This window comes from Schistocerca americana, chromosome X, assembly GCF_021461395.2.
Source record: "Schistocerca americana isolate TAMUIC-IGC-003095 chromosome X, iqSchAmer2.1, whole genome shotgun sequence".
NCBI lineage: Eukaryota > Metazoa > Arthropoda > Insecta > Orthoptera > Acrididae > Schistocerca > Schistocerca americana.
Genome location: NC_060130.1, coordinates 1,011,159,450 through 1,011,175,490, shown reverse-complemented (window position 1 = coordinate 1,011,175,490; position 16,041 = coordinate 1,011,159,450). Strand labels below are relative to the sequence as shown.

The 16,041-nt window shown below is 38.6% G+C and overlaps 1 protein-coding gene across 3 annotated transcripts in view; it reads left to right on the top strand.

The window, feature by feature from the left end:
- LOC124554806 overlaps nucleotides 1-16,041 on the top strand; it is a 185,420-nt gene that overhangs the window by 96,986 nt on the left and 72,393 nt on the right. For all 3 annotated transcript variants that reach the window (XM_047128462.1, XM_047128463.1, XM_047128461.1), the window contains 2 exons: nucleotides 4,044-4,233; nucleotides 8,806-8,927. In XM_047128462.1, coding sequence (XP_046984418.1) covers nucleotides 4,044-4,233; nucleotides 8,806-8,927 — 312 coding nt within the window. The remainder of the gene's footprint in view (nucleotides 1-4,043; nucleotides 4,234-8,805; nucleotides 8,928-16,041) is intronic.

Here is a 16,041-nt window from a genome sequence, read left to right as displayed (position 1 = left end):
TCCAGTGCTTCTCCATACCCTAACACTTCTAGTGGCTAGTCTTGTCAGCAAACATGATATTACTCCGTTCTGAAATGGTCCACTGTTGATGTGCAACACCACAGGTCTTTCAATTGCGCCCGTTCCTTTGGTTCGGTGAAAAACTTCTCATTGGTCTTCTGGAATGGAAACCACCCTGATGCAATCGTCTACACACTGTTTGGTCTGAGATACAAATACCTGTTGCCTAGAATAAATCATTTCCAATATTTCTGCAGATGATGTTGGGTGCCTACATTTGTGTTGACATAAGAGGATGACCACTGTGAGGTCTGTCATTCACATTTCCCATCCGTCAGCATCTTTCGACATCTAAGGCACACCACTTGAGTGCCGTGTAACTGACTGGCAACATCTTCCTGTGTATGACCTGCTGAAAGTAAAGCCACTATCCTGGCTATATAAAAGTATTGTATGCCTCTATGTGGCTTGTTACTGCAGTGTTGAACACAAAATTGAGTGAAGTTGTTGTCGATACTGCTCACAGTTAGCCACAGTGGCAGAGGTATGTTTTCATGACTGGGAAACGGCTACAAAGCATGCCAGTAGTAAACACCTTCCAGTATATCGGCAGTAACTGGATAATGCCTGAAGTGCGTAGGTGAGTGAGATTTCTAGTATCGTAGACTACATTTTACAGTAATATCCCAAACTTTTGTTGAGTAGTGTAGGTATTATGCAGTAGTCTCGGTTTCTTTAGATGTTTCCTTAAAAGTTTCTTTACAGTGACTGTATACCAAGGAGGATCCCTTCCATTATGAACTGTCCTACTGGGTACATACCTATGCAGAGCATCGTCAACTATTCTCATAAATGTGAGCCACAGTTCCTCTACATAATCATGTCCTGAGCTAAAAGTTTAGAGTTCCTCATTGAGGTATGACACTATTGTCTGTCCAGTTTGCTGAACGTGCAAATCTCTCTGCTTGTTTCAGTTGCTGTCTGTTTTGGTATTCATTGTTGCTATAATTGCCTCATGGCCATTGATACTAGTTTGTAAGTAGACTTCCTCAAAGAGGTCAAGTCTGTCTGTTGCCATTAGATCCAACATATTTCCATCACGAGAGGGGTTCTGAACGATCTAGGTAGTTTTCAGAGAAGGAATTTAGTAACATTTCGCATGATGTCTTGTTGCACCGCAACTAACAAAACTGTAGCTGTTCTCATTGATTGTTGGATGATTAACGTCTCCTCCAATGATTATTGTAGCATTAGGAAACTTGTGTACAAGCAAACTGAGGTCTTCACTTAAGTTTTTGGTTACATCAGTACAATCTGGCGGTCGATAGGAGGACACTATTATAATTTTTTGCCCATCTGTGATACTGAGTCTTGCCCAAAAGTCTCACATGCAGCTTCAACTTGTATCCTGGTGGATTTGAGTTTCTTGTCAACTGCAACAAATACACCACCTCTCTCTCTTGTTTTCCTATCCTTTCAGTATACCTTTAACTTTTCCGCAGAGATCTCACTACCAACTCTAGGTTTCAACCAGCTTTCTGTGCCTAATATTATTTTTTTAGTGTTTTGCACTCTGGCCCTTTGTTGCAAATTTGATGAGTGAATGTATAAATAGCATTTTCAGTTGAGCAACCTTTCTGGAATCCAAGCTGTGATATGCTGAATAAATTTGTTCTACTTACGTGCAAGAGTACTCGAGTATATGGCTTTTTCGAATATTTTGGAAAAAGATGTCAGTAATAAAACTGGACAATTATTTCTGTCACCTTTCTTACGAAGAGAGTTAACAGTTGCATATTTTAACCTGTCTGGAAAAATTCCCTGTGCTAGTGATGTTTTACTTATATGATTAAGAGTATGACTTATTACATTAGAACAACTATTCAGAATTCTGTTTAAAATTCCATCAGCGTCACATGAGGTTTTGTGCTTTAGAATTTTTGTAATTCTATTAATATCAGTGAAGGATGTTAGTGCTACTTCTAGTTGATTAAAGTTTTTTGGAATGATGTTTTTAATACAACCTCTTGCTTTTTAAGTGAACCATTTAATCCTACATTTAGAAAGTAGTTGTTAAAAGTACTCACAGCATGTGAATTATCAGTCACAACACTGTCATTCACTTTAATTGGTATGATATCTGATACACTGACTGGCTGCCCTGTCGCCAATTCACAATGTCCCATACAGTTTCAATATTATTATTCACATTATTAATTGCTAGCAGGATATACATACTTCTTGACAGTTTAATAACTTTCCTTACAATATTACACTATTTTTTGTAGTCTGCAAGTAATGTCAGATCTTGACTTATTCTGATCTTATATAAATTTTCCTCTTCCTCTTACATGAGAGTTTAATTCCCTTAATTATCCATGGCTTAATTGTTTTTTAGTTAATCTTCTGGATACCTTTCTAGGAAAACCATTCCCAAATGTTGACACAAATTTACTATTGAATAAATTGAATTTGACATTAGGATGTCTTTTTATATATATACATCATCCCATACCACCTCTTTTAACTTACTCTTAAAAACACTGTGTTCTGTTATCATTAATAAGCCTCACTGCTTTGTCTGAACCTGCCTCAGGGCTGTAAGGTGCTATATTGTTTATTTCCATTAATTCATGATCAGATAGTGCATCCACAGTTGAGTATATATTGATGGTTTCTGTCTGAGCACTTTCTACAAAATGTTATCAGTCAGTGTCCTGCTATCTTGCTGCACATGAATTGGAAAATTGATTACTAATTTAGACTGAAACATCAAAATAATGATTCTAGTTCATTTTTCTTGTTTGTATCTTTTAAGAAATCTCCATGAGCTAGTGACAGTTCCTTCTTGTCTGACAGATAGCTCAGTAATGCATGTAGTTTTCTCATAAATAGCGGAAAGGTTTGTAGAAGGTATCTGTAGACTGTTACAATTATCAGAGAAGTATTCTGTTTGCAACAACTCACAAGTACATGCTTTTAGGATCTGATCAACACAAAAACTGTTTGTTTCAATATGTTTGACTTTGTGTCACACTTTTATATATGTTGCAATGCCTCCTTTTTCCATGTTACCTTTACATAAAAATGATGCCAGTCTGTAAGCCCGGATATTTAACATTTCCAACTTATATTAAACAAAACAAACAGTATTGTAAGTGTAATAATTTAGATAAATGATTCAGGTAATGTAAAGTCCTGGATGAAAAATACACTGATGACAAAAAAAGAGTGCCATCTGCTGTTCTTGAAGAAGGAAGATTAGCTTTTAATGTTGTAGTGATGATGCAGTTTTTGGAAATACAACTCGGGCTCTGGGTTGGAGTAGCAAATCAACCCTGTCATTTTCAAAGTAATCGTACAGCCATTCAGGGAAACCAAAGAAAATCTAAATCTGTATTCCAGGTGTGAACTGGAACATCACTCCTCCAGAATATGGAATATGGGTCCATTGCCAAAAGAGGGACAATTTAATGGCTTACAGGCAGGTAGTGAGTTGAGATAGCTGACTGACTTGCAGTTCAATGTACTAGTTTCTGGTCAAGATAATTTTAGGAATAATAAATGATGCATCAAGTGGAAGCTGCAGTGTTAATCACATGTAAACCTAGCATACCTGTAAGAACATTGTGATTCTAACAATCAAAAGATTTAGTTATCATACAAAAATTTTTTTATTATTTGATTGCTGGAAATGGAAAAGAAAACAGTTGAGGGTGACTTTATTTGAAAGCATGGAGGCTAACTGTATTCATTGCCACAATTATTCTTGCTATTAGGGCAGTTAACTTCACATTACTACAACAGCTGAACAGGAAAGTAACAATATTTATAAATTGATATCCTGAAAATCAGAGCTGGAGTATTTTTTTTTTTTTCACTGAAACATTAATATGTAATACAAGTGTTTAATTCACTTGATAATTTTTGTAATATATATTTCCATCTTGCTGAATTAAATGCTATAATTGCTAAAAAAAAAAAAAAAAAGAGAGATGTACCTGGAATTTATTTTACGCATTTTTCTTTGGTTGGATTTTCAGAAATAGGCACCAGCACATTGCCAATCCAGAAGGCAGAAAATGAAACAGATCCACGATGCCCAAATTATTGGCACCAAACTCATGATGATACAGTTGATGGTGTAGCTTTATTCAGACATTCTGCTGCCCAAAATGTTTTTTTGAGGCACCCGCAGGATGCAAAAGCTGTTTACACCCTTCAGCACCACAGGTACTTTCTTTTCATTATGCTAATGGTAGTGATGATGACACATGCAGCAGTAGTAGAAGTGAAGGTATTCTGGGTAGCTGTAAAATATCAAGTCTCGAGAACTTTGAATGATAGAAAACCTGCCTTTGGGGTTTTTGTTTTTTTTTTTTTTTTTCATTTGGTGTGTGTGTGTGTGTGTGTGTGTGTGTGTGTGTGTAGGGGAGATTGGGGGACTTAGACTATTTGGAAATTATTTATTGTATTCTCGAGATACACAATATTGCCAGAATATGAACTGTATAAGAAGTACCATATTTACTCGAATCTAAGCCACACTTTTTTTCCGGTTTTTGTAATCCAAAAAACTGCCTGCGGCTTAGAATCGAGTGCAAAGTAAGCGGAAGTTCTGAAAAATGTTGGTAGGTGCCGCCACAACTAACTTTTGCAGTCGAATATATGTAGCGCTACACAGGCATGCTTTCCAGGCACAAAGATAAATACTGGCGCCAAAACCTCTGTGTCAGTAAATAAATTAAAAAAAAGGTCGAAGACGAGCTTTTTTCTCCGCCCCAAGTTTCTACCACTGCATTTTCGTACATTATCCAACGAAGTAAATACAAATTCCGTGTTGTTCATCTTCGAATACAGCAGCATTTCAATGTACTACGAAAATCCGACTGGCAAGACTGTTTGGGATGTTTATCAATATGGCCAACTCTACGTTCTGAATTTTTTCCTGCCTGTGAAAAGAGATGGTTACTAATAGGAACTTTTAAGAATCGTGAATCACATGCAGTATTCTCTTCACCATAAGAATAATACGAATATAAACATTTTGCCATGTATTCTTTCGTGTTTGCTGCTATCTCATTTAAATCCTGTCTGCCTAATAAACTACGAAACTAGTGTGAGACAACAGCAAAACGCGGAAGAATATACATATCATGTCATGTTTATATTCGTATTATTCTTATGCCTAATGGTGATAGTCAGAAATGAAGCACGGCAATTGACGAGATTTTTAAATCTAAGCTGACTCTAATTTCTGTGCAGAATGTAATGTACAAAAGAGGCGTGTGCAAAGATTTTCAAATGGAGAAAAATTTTAGCTAAACTCTCGTTCAGAACATCTATCACTCGCAGTCTATTATTTGGTTCGTGTTGATCATTATCAAAGAAAACAGCAGTGTAAGTAACAACAAATAGCAGTCTCTTGCCATTGTTTCGCTAATGAGACAATTCCTCTCTTTTTTTATTGAAAGCAGCGGTAGCGCGCACAAAAGCAAGCCATGCCGCAAGCGGCGACAGGTCGTAAACACACATTATCAGAATGCGACAAACAATGCATGACACAGTACAGTAATGCATTTTCAGCTTGGAGTGACGTAAACACGTATAACAAAGAGAACGGAACTTATCAGATCAAAGAAGAATAAGCAATCGATTCAAACCAATCGAAGCACGTGAAAAAGGAAGGGTACCCGTATAAATACGGACGGGGCGCCTGACGCATAGCAATGGCTACCTGGTAAAGCTTAACTGCTAAGCTTATGAAAAAAAAATGGCTCTGAGCACTATGGGACTCAACTGTTGAGGTCATTAGTCCCCTAGAACTTAGAACTAGTTAAACCTAACTAACCTAAGGACATCACAAACATCCATGCCCGAGGCAGGATTCGAACCTGCGACCGGAGCGGTCTTGCGGTTCCAGACTGCAGTGTCTTTAACCGCACGGCCACTTCGGCCGGCTAAGCTTACGACTCGAACCAAACTACTGTAGCTGTATCGTCATTCATCCGACCTAAATTGTGTCTCATATTACAATGGACCAACTTTCTTTCAATTTGGAGGTGCGGCCTAAAACTTTTCTCTCCCCTTGAATTTCGAGTCTCAAATTTCAGGTGCGGCTTAGATTCGGGAATTTTTTTTTTTCCTTGATTTCGAGTCTCATTTTTCAGGTGCTGCTTAGATTCGAGTGTGGCTTAGATTCGAGTAAATACGGTATACAAAATGATGTAGCAAGGTAAGTGACATATACTGCCAGCAAGAATGGTACATTAACAAATTTTACACTTTATAATGTTCCAAAAGAAACTGTTGAAAGATGTGGCCGAGTATAGCATTTACTTTGTTCAAGCTATTCCATTTCAACTGTGAAAATCTGATTGTTTTCTGTATGGTCTCTCTCTCTCTCACACAGACACAGAGAGAGAGAGAGAGAGAGAGAGAGACTGACTGACTGACTGACTGACTTCTCATATGTGTGTACACTTTGTTTACTCTTTTAGCACTTTCTTTCTTCTCCTTCAATTTTTGTCAGCTAATAATTCCCCATTAAAGGCCAGAGGTAAGGCAGTGACAACACTTAGCCCTCATATTGGACCCTTCCATGATTAAGTTATCATAAACAAACACCTCCATTTCTGATTACATCTAAAGAGAATGGGAAAGTTGAGAAATTGTAACACTGTTTAGTGTTGTGCAATAGTAACACTTCATTCCATGTGTATCAAACAGTGGTTTGTCAAATGAAACATACCAAGTTTTCCTTCATTGTTTAGAACTTCTGTTGGTAATAAAGAAAGGGGGAGGGAGGAATCTTGGATAATGTGACTGCCTGATTGAAGGTTGGTTCTTTATTTGTTGCAATAACTGTATTATGGAATAGAGTTTACTGAGTTTATTAATCTCCAGATTACAGATTTCCACTGTATTTTAAGTTGATATTGAATATTATAATATAAGTATTTTCACTGCATCTTTGTAAAACTGTTTGCTGATGTAAGGTATGTGACTTTTACTGCCAGTGCTGCTCTACTACGCCAATAAAATTTATATTGTAGTCTAGTTCATAGTTTCTAATCAGATACAAATGATTTTTCTTTTCTTAAATGTTTGTTCTCCATTTGTGTTTGTATTTATATTTTTTATTGGTCCTGTTGTCTACATAGCAGCTTAAGCATAAGACATTGGACAAGTCAAGTTATAAATGTACAGGCTGAAAGTCATTTCAAGGCATACATATTTAAGGTTGCAATAATACACTTTACACGTAAGTATTTATATAACACATTTCATAAATTTAAGTATTCTTCAATGGAGTAAAGGCAGTGACGCTGTAAATATGACTTTAGAGATTTTCCAAATGTATTGACCTTTGTGATAGCTTTTACGTTTTCAGGAATTTTGTTATAAAGCTTAACTCCCATGTGAAAAGTACCTTTTTGGCACAGTGCTGTGCTGATTTGAGTCATATGTTCTGTTTTGTCTTGTAAAGTGATCATGTATATCACAGTTTTTGCAGTCTCCAGTCCTTACCTATCACATTTAATTTAAAGAACAAAAGGGTTTCCATAATGTATACACATAGTAATGGAGGAATACCAGATTTCTTAAACAGGGGTTTACAAGAGTCTCTAAGCTTGCACCCAAACAAGATTCTAGTGGCCCCTTTTTTGTAGTTTAAAAGTGCTATTAGCTGTTTTAGAGTTTCCCAGAAGGTGACCCCATATCTAAGACGAGAATGAAAGTACGCATGATATGCATTCAATACTGTTTTCGCTTGGTCCCTTTCATCCCTCAACCAACCAACCAACTGTTTTCGCACTACAGGATGATTTTAATGAACAAAGAAGGTAACATGTTTTGCTCAGTTCTGCATTGAGATATTCAATATGCTTATTCCATCTGATGTTACTCTGCAGCCAAAGTCCTAAGAATTTGGTTTCAGTTTTGTTACCAACTGGTTCGTCATTGATAGAGACTGATGGGATAAACATGTCCTTGTTAGGAACATTGTGGAATTTTAGAGCAATAGTTTTCTTACTGTTTATTACAAGCTGATTACTCTGTGCCCAGCTGCTAAGTTGTTTCGTGACGGCATTTACTGTCTGCTGTAACTGTTCATCATCGTCTCCTTTTAGTAGAATCGTGGTGTCATCTGCAAATATGATTGTTTTGTGTGCATCAACATTGAAGCTTAGATCATTTATGTACAGAAGAAACAGAAGGGGTCCCATTACTGATCCTTGGGGTACACCACATTTAATTTGTTTATAGTCAGATAAGTGATTAGATACAGTTTTTAGTTCAACATTTGTGTGCTTGATGCACGCTGCCTGCTTACTATTAGTCAGGAAGGAACTGATCCACTTGTTGGACAGACCTCGAATACCATATCTTTCAAGCTTTGATAGCAGAATTTTATGGTCCACCATGCCAAAAGCTTTTGACAAGTCAATGAATACTCCTATTGTTTCCTGTTTTTTGTCCATCAGGTTTAAGATGGAATTGATGCACTCATAGACGGCAGTTGTCGTTGACCTCTTATTTCTGAATCCATGTTGTTCATTACATAGGATGCTGTTTTTATCTATAAATTTCATAAGTTTGTCATACGTAACTTTTTCCAGTACTTCAGAGATGCAGGAGAAAATTGTGATGGGTCTGTAGTTATTTACATTGTCGTTATCCCCTTTTTTATATACAGGAATAACTTTTGATGTTTTCAACACATCGGGGAAAGTGCCTGCCTGAAGTGAGCACTCTTCTTGATGCACTCTTCTTTAACATTGTTTTTTGTTGTGTTTGCAGGCATGGGTACTATCAGTCACATTTCGTACCGGGCCAATATGGAGGACATCACTATCCAACACTTGCTTCATGTGCCCATCCAGAGTTGGAACGTATGGGATACTGGACACATCATGATCATAGTAAGAGATTTCATACATTAGCATTTGAAGTACGCTTACAGTCTGTATTTTTAGAATAAAAATGTTAAAGTGTTGCAGAAACTAAAAATGGACTCACTTTTGTATAATAAAAATAAGCATGTATCAACTGAAGAAATAACACTTCAAGGAGTGGTACTGATGTAAGGGCAATTAAAGAGAATGGGAGGTTTCATTTAACCACCAAGTGAAATGGGCAATTAAAGAGAATGGGAGGTTTCATTTAACCACCAAGTGAAATAAAAGAAATCAGAACAAAAACAATATGCCAATTGGAATTACAAAACAGATTTGAATATCGAGGGGGATTACTCTCATCACATCCACAGAATTCAGGAAGCTCCTAGGTCATCCCAAATGACAAACTCCTTGAATTGACAACCTATATATGCAATCAGTGTGTAGGTGTCAATGTGCACCACTTGTCAATGGCTGCATATTAAATTTGCTCAATCCCTTTTTTTGTTTTAATTTTGTTGTCAGATTTTGTGGGCCAGTCTGAGCTTAAGCTACTTGATCATCAATGAAGTCACTTCATTTTTCATTCAGTGCTGATACAAATAATTCATCCATTGTGAAAAATTGTCACCTTCTTCATAGAAAAGATCTCTAAATTCCATTAAGGGGTTGTTTCTACTGCTAATGTTCCATTACACAGTGACATCTCAATAAGCCATTAACTAACCTTATGAAATTCAGACAATTAGTAAGTGTCCCATAGTAGCATAACTGTATCAAATCATTAACTACAATAAAGGTGTGATGACGTGCAGTGACATTATGCACATGTGGAATATGGAGATCAGAGCTTGAGGTGAAATGAAGACAGCTAAATTTACACTGGTACTTGATATGCTGATTTTGCAAATCATGTAAAAACTGGATTTATGAGGCTGAAAGTAAAACCTTGCATTTGAAACCCCTGTTGTTGTTTCAAGTACCAGAAATTTGAGCTCTGTGACATTTAAAGGTCAAATGATATGCAGAAAATACGATTTGGCAGCTCGTGCTGAAGAAACTGTATGCCCCTGACTTCTGTGTTAATTATTGGAGCAAACGCAAAGTTTAGAGCATGAAATGATCCATTCTCCTAAAATAAAATGGAAATATAAGAGCTGAAAATCACTTGGCACAGATCATGTGTTGAGGTTGAGGCAAAGACAACTTACAAGTCACATTACCCCCCCCCCCCCCCCCCTACATTTTTTACATATTTCAGTGTTCTGTCATAAGAATGGGATTTATCTAACAAGAAAATAAGAAATTATACAGAATGGCTAAGGATAACAGCTATATCAGAACAAAGTAGAAATTGGCCACAATTGACCCAAACCATAGATCAGATACTTAGCACAGTTCATTATCAGTTAGTCAGGATAAGTACCAGATATTTATGCCACTAGGTGTGAACTCTGATAATGCTGTCTTCAGGCTGAAACAGTGGCTGTGATGGTGTACGGATAGTGGTAGCCCTGCTGTTGAAGTGGTGCTGTGCTAGGAAAGACTGCTGTAGCAGAGGTTTATTGTACGGTGTGTCTCCGGTCTCCCTACACGATGTGACATCTGTAATGTGCAGAGTGTCGCGTTTGTATACAATCCTGCATGTAATCGCCTTCACTGTCCTTACCTCATTGTCAGGTTAAGATGCAAGCTCTCTGTTTCCTGGAGACTGAAGTGACTCACCCTGTGGCGGCTCAATCGTGGGGGTGGCTGCAGTAGATGGGAGTACCCTATCTACACTGGCAGCTACGTAACAGTGTCCAGGACAAGTGGTTCCCTCAGTGTGATTATGTCACCAGGAGACAGTGGGCAATATGTGTTGCTTACACATCTCAGTATCCTCTGGATTAATATTACTTTGAGGAATGGCAGTATCATGGCAGAGGACTGACATTATTTTGTGTTGCCCAGAAGATAACTGACTGTCATCAGTGTATCTGGACAGTGACCCTCGTTGTTTGTCCCAGACATGCACAGTTAATGGGCACTGTAGTGAAGACAGTAGATGCAGCAATGACAGTTGTAGATTTTGTGGTAGCTGCTGCTGTGTCTGACATGGGGGCTGCTTGTTACCTTGTTTATTGTAGGTGCAGTTGGTTTCAATGGCAGGAGAACTTTGTGAAATCAGCATCAGTGATAAACACCCAGCATCCATGTGTTGCAGTGACCAGTATCAACGTTGGCCATTGGCAAAACACTTGCACCCAGTCAGAAGCACCCAGGTAGCCATGACAACACATCAACATTTGTGCTGTGCTGTTGGTTTGTAATGGATATCATAGTTTATAATTGCTTAGAAAGAGAGTTCACTTATGTAAACTTTAGGCTGTTTCCTTGATAAGCTGCGGGTATGAGTCAAAAAGTGGCTGTAATGGGTTATAGTTTGTGGCCAAAGTTGTTACCTTTTAGGAAAATGCGATATTTTTTTAACTAACAGTGGGCTGCCCCAGCTGGTGGTGACACTTGTGTCTGTACTTTGGTGATGGGGACATTTTATAAATAAATCACCAAAATGAGGTGAAACCTTTGGAATTATTGTGGCAGAGGCAGTGTGTTAGATATACCACTACATTTCAAGATATTCAGAAAAAGCACTGAAAAATGAAGTGCATCAACACAGATTGTAGTTATTGATACATACACAAAAAATTTCTGATGAAAGTGTATGTACAGAAGTGCAGTGAATGAGCTTGCTCTTAACTGTTGACCAGCTACAGCAACAAGGGAGCAGTAACACCATTAGAAACAAAGGAAGAAAAGTAGTACCACCATCTAAGCCAGCCAGCTCCATCAAATCAGGAAGAGACAACCAAGTAAAAGAATCAAGAAATGTCAGAAAAAGACTCAAAAACAGCATATCTTTAGATGCACATAATCTCAAATTCAAATCATAATCAAGTAGTAAAATAATTCTACTTAATTTCTGGTGCACGATAAATAATATAAATTTAGGATACCAGTTACAGTCAAGTTAAATTGGAGTCATCACATAGAAAATGTTGTGAGGAAGCTTGTAATAGTGTGAGGTGGTGCCATCCTACTTCTTCTCCTACCACTCCTGCCATCCAGATAATATTTTTGTTTATTTGATCTCGTGTCGTAAATAACATACATACGACTACTACACAAACTGGTACTTAAGCAGAAAATCATAAAATTTTATTAGTCACTATCTAATTTCCAGATTACTGATGCCAGTAGCCTAATTAGTTTACTGGGAAATAATTTGTGTTCAATAAGATTCAGATCAGGTCATTTAGCCAGTCAAACCATGCAGTGAATAGCCTTACTTTGCAGATATTCATTAACCAGTCGGGCCCTTTGTGGCCATGCGTTGTAATCCATAAAAATGAAATGAGAGCCAACAGCACTCTTAAAAGGCTGCACATAGGTTTTTAGGATCTCCTGCATGTACCTCTGGGCATTCACAGAACCATTGCCAAACACATGGAGCATTATGTGGGTATCGTGCATGATCCGTGCCCAAATTGGCACATCTCCACCACGTGTCCGTTTCCCTGATTATGTGGGGATGCTGTCATGTCCCATGTTCCCTCCATATGAAGACTTACCAAGAGTCAGGTTGTAGACTAAATCTGGACTCGTCCATGAAGATAACATTAGCATATTGAATTGTCCACTGTCTGTGTTGTATGCACCACCATTGTAAGCGCTCTCTTTTGTGGGAGAGGGTGAGTGGGAAGTACATGGCCAGCTTTCTAGCATATACACCCTGTATCGTGTTGCCTTCTGGCAATTGTCTTCATGGAAACTGATTTTTTGAGGCAACAGCAAGGTATGAAAGAGTTGGGTGATTGTAGAAGTCCTCTGGCGCTTGTCTGAAAGCACCAAATACTGATTGTCATTGGCTATTGTGGCTTGTGGACAACTTTGTCGTGGAACTTCCTGGCAGATTACAACTGTGTGCCCGACCGAGACTCGAACTCGGGACCTTTGCCTTTTGCGGGCAGAAGTAAAGCTGTAAGGACCGGGCACGAGTCGTGCTTGAGTAGCTCAGATGGTAGAGCACTTGCCTGCGAAAGGCAAAGGTCCCGAGTTTGAGTCTCGGTTGGGCACACAGTGTTAATCTGCCAGGGAGTTTCATATCAGCGCACACTCCGCTGCAGAGTGAAAATCTCATTTTGGAAACCTTGTCCTGGTCTTCTGCTCAGTGTCACACTTGTTTTAAACTGAACCCACAAATTCGAGATGACACTTGGTGTTACATCTGGTTGTCTTGCAACCTGAGCTTGGTACTGCCCTGCCTCAAGCCTACCAACGATTATCCATCTTATACCATTGCCTAAGTGATGATGTGTACTCATTTCACCTAAACAAACAGAAAGGAAATGACATTATTTATAGAAGGTAATGACTACTGTACTGGGGTGTGGACGTAGCTATGCAGACTTTTATACTTCCCAATGGCATTGGACAGCCCACATGAACATGTAACCTTATCTCAGCAATGCCAGGACCACAGTGTTTGTGTATGGCACCCCACAGTCCCGGTTTTGTGTGGTTTTTTCGGAGAAATTTGGGAAAATGGCACCCATCTCTTAATTTTGTCCACCATTGTAGCAGGAGGGTGATCCAAGACGACAAATTTATAAGATCACCAACAATGAATCATCAGGTCGTGTAAGTTACAAAGTGAACCAAGGCTTGCATTTAATTGGCAAAACATATAGAAGATGCAAGAAATCCACTGAAGAGACTACTTACACTGTACTAGTCCATCCCCTCTGGAGTGTTGCTGCATGGTATCTGATCCTTAACAGATAGATTGACAGGGGACAACAAAAAAGTTCAAAGGAGGACAGATTGTTTTGTGTTATTACAGTGTTATGGATGTGAGCAGTGAATCAGGGTGGTAATCATTAAAACAAAGGCATTTTTTGGTGCAGTGAGATCTTTTCACAAAGTTTTAATCACCTACTTCCTCCTTCAAATATTTTGTTGAGTCTGACTTACATAGGGAGAAATGGCCATTGTAATAAAATAAGGTAAATCACAACCCACACGGAATAGTCTGAAAGTGGTTCTCTGAACCTTCTGCGAAACACTTTTAAGTGTGAATAGCAGAGTAATCACGTAGATGTAGACTTCAGTGTACTATGGGGCTCTAAGCTACCCTACACCAGAGTTCCAGAGTTGTGTTGTTGAGACCTTTGTTACCTCAGAAGATTCGTGTCTTCTAAATGTCAGTGGTTATGCTGGAGTTGGGTCATTCTCTACCATTGACTTGACAGTCTGCTGTCCTACTTTTTCAGTGGAAAATGGTCACAGACTTGCATTCACGAGACAACCTCCCTGTCTGGATCCGCTTCACGGATAGAGTAATACCAAAATGCATAGTCAGTAGAGCAAACTGGAGGGGGGGGGGGGGGGGTGCTGTAGGTATAGGTGCATCTCATTACTAATGTGAACCTTTTTGCATGTAATGCATCTGTCCCAAAGTCCTCAGTCCAGCTTCAAGGTAGCATGTCTCATCTAGTAGGGGATGAGTATCCTCCACAGTTAGTCAGGCAGGCAACTATGAAATGCTTCAGGTACCAATAGTCTGCTTAGAACCTCACAGCCTTTCAGATCCTGAAGCCAAAGACAGTAAAATATAATAAATCACACTAAACAAGAAGCTTCTGTGATATGTATTTATGAACTTCTTACATAATTTCATTAATTGTGTAAGGTTATGGAAATTGAAAAGAGGATTTCTGGCAAATTTGTTGTGAATCAGTAACAGCTTTACTGAAACAGAGGTGTCTCACCACTGCTGTTGAAATCATTACCCTCATGATGGCGAAGTACTTCTCTTTGATCACTGTCACGTGAAACCAGAATCCGCTCTTCCACTACTGACTGACATTAAAGGTGACTGGTGACTAGAACTTCCTTTTCAATTACCCTGAAAATTGCAGCTGCATCTTTTCTATGTGGGAGCTGGATTCTTCATTGTCTGTGGCCTTGAAAATGTCGTAGTTGATTCCTTGGATGATTAGAGTCTTCCTTAAGTGATGGAGGGAGCAACTTTTGATATCCGCCTGAAACGGGGAAAGACTGTACGGAGTCCAGTAGTTATTGTGGTGCTGCTCCTCCAAGCTATATAACAAAGTGACTCGCAGTTAACTAACATTTGACCATTGTTTTTAAAACCAGGAAATTACTTTCCTCACTTTCAGTGTGTGTTCAGGAGGTATCATTTAACCTCTGACAGACTTACATGGTTCCCATGCCTGAAGCACATAACTTGAAGACCTAAGTGTGTAAGCACATTAGCTACATGTCATTTGGAACAGAATGAATGTGTCTGTTCTAATTCTTTTCAAATGGAATGTGTTTTTTTGTGGTCGTGGCTTTACAATGGCTGAATTCTTTGCATTTGGGCTTGACCATTTTATCATTCGTGCACTTCGCCATGAGAGCATTAGGCCAGTAACAGGGCATATAAAACACTTGCCATACAGAATGATTTTTAATGTACTGACAACCCTCCCACCCTGTCTTTGGCATTCCATACTACTGTCTACTCTGCAATAAAGCAATAAAGAACTTTAATGATTCAGCTGAGCATGATCTACGGTATTGTTACTGTGTGTGACCCATATAGTTGGGCATAATTCAGCGTGACATTGTTCACCATTGTAGATATTTTGTTGCTTACAGAGGGAGAAACCGTTGGCTACTCTACAATATTCTCAAAATTTGTCCTCAAGATTTGTTTACCATGTTTCATACAGTATTATATTTAATCACAATAGCACTGGACAGGTTAGATGTTGCCATGCCATTACATTCCTTATCTGCTTTGATTCCCCTTCACACTTATACAGCAAATAAGATCAGCCTCCCCAGGACACCTATTTCTCCCTGCTGTGGTAGAGGAAAGCTGTTTGTTATATATAAAGGCAGGCTTATATTCAGGGAAACTAAACTGCATACAAAGCAGCTGAAGATATTGACTTAAAATACGTTGTAGAACTGGTTACCAGGTCCTGCATGCTAATGCTAACACTTTTTTTTTTTGGGGGGGGGGGGGGGTGTTGTCTAACAACAAGCTGCAGTCAGTGAAGCCAGTAGTATAGCTGTGGCTTTC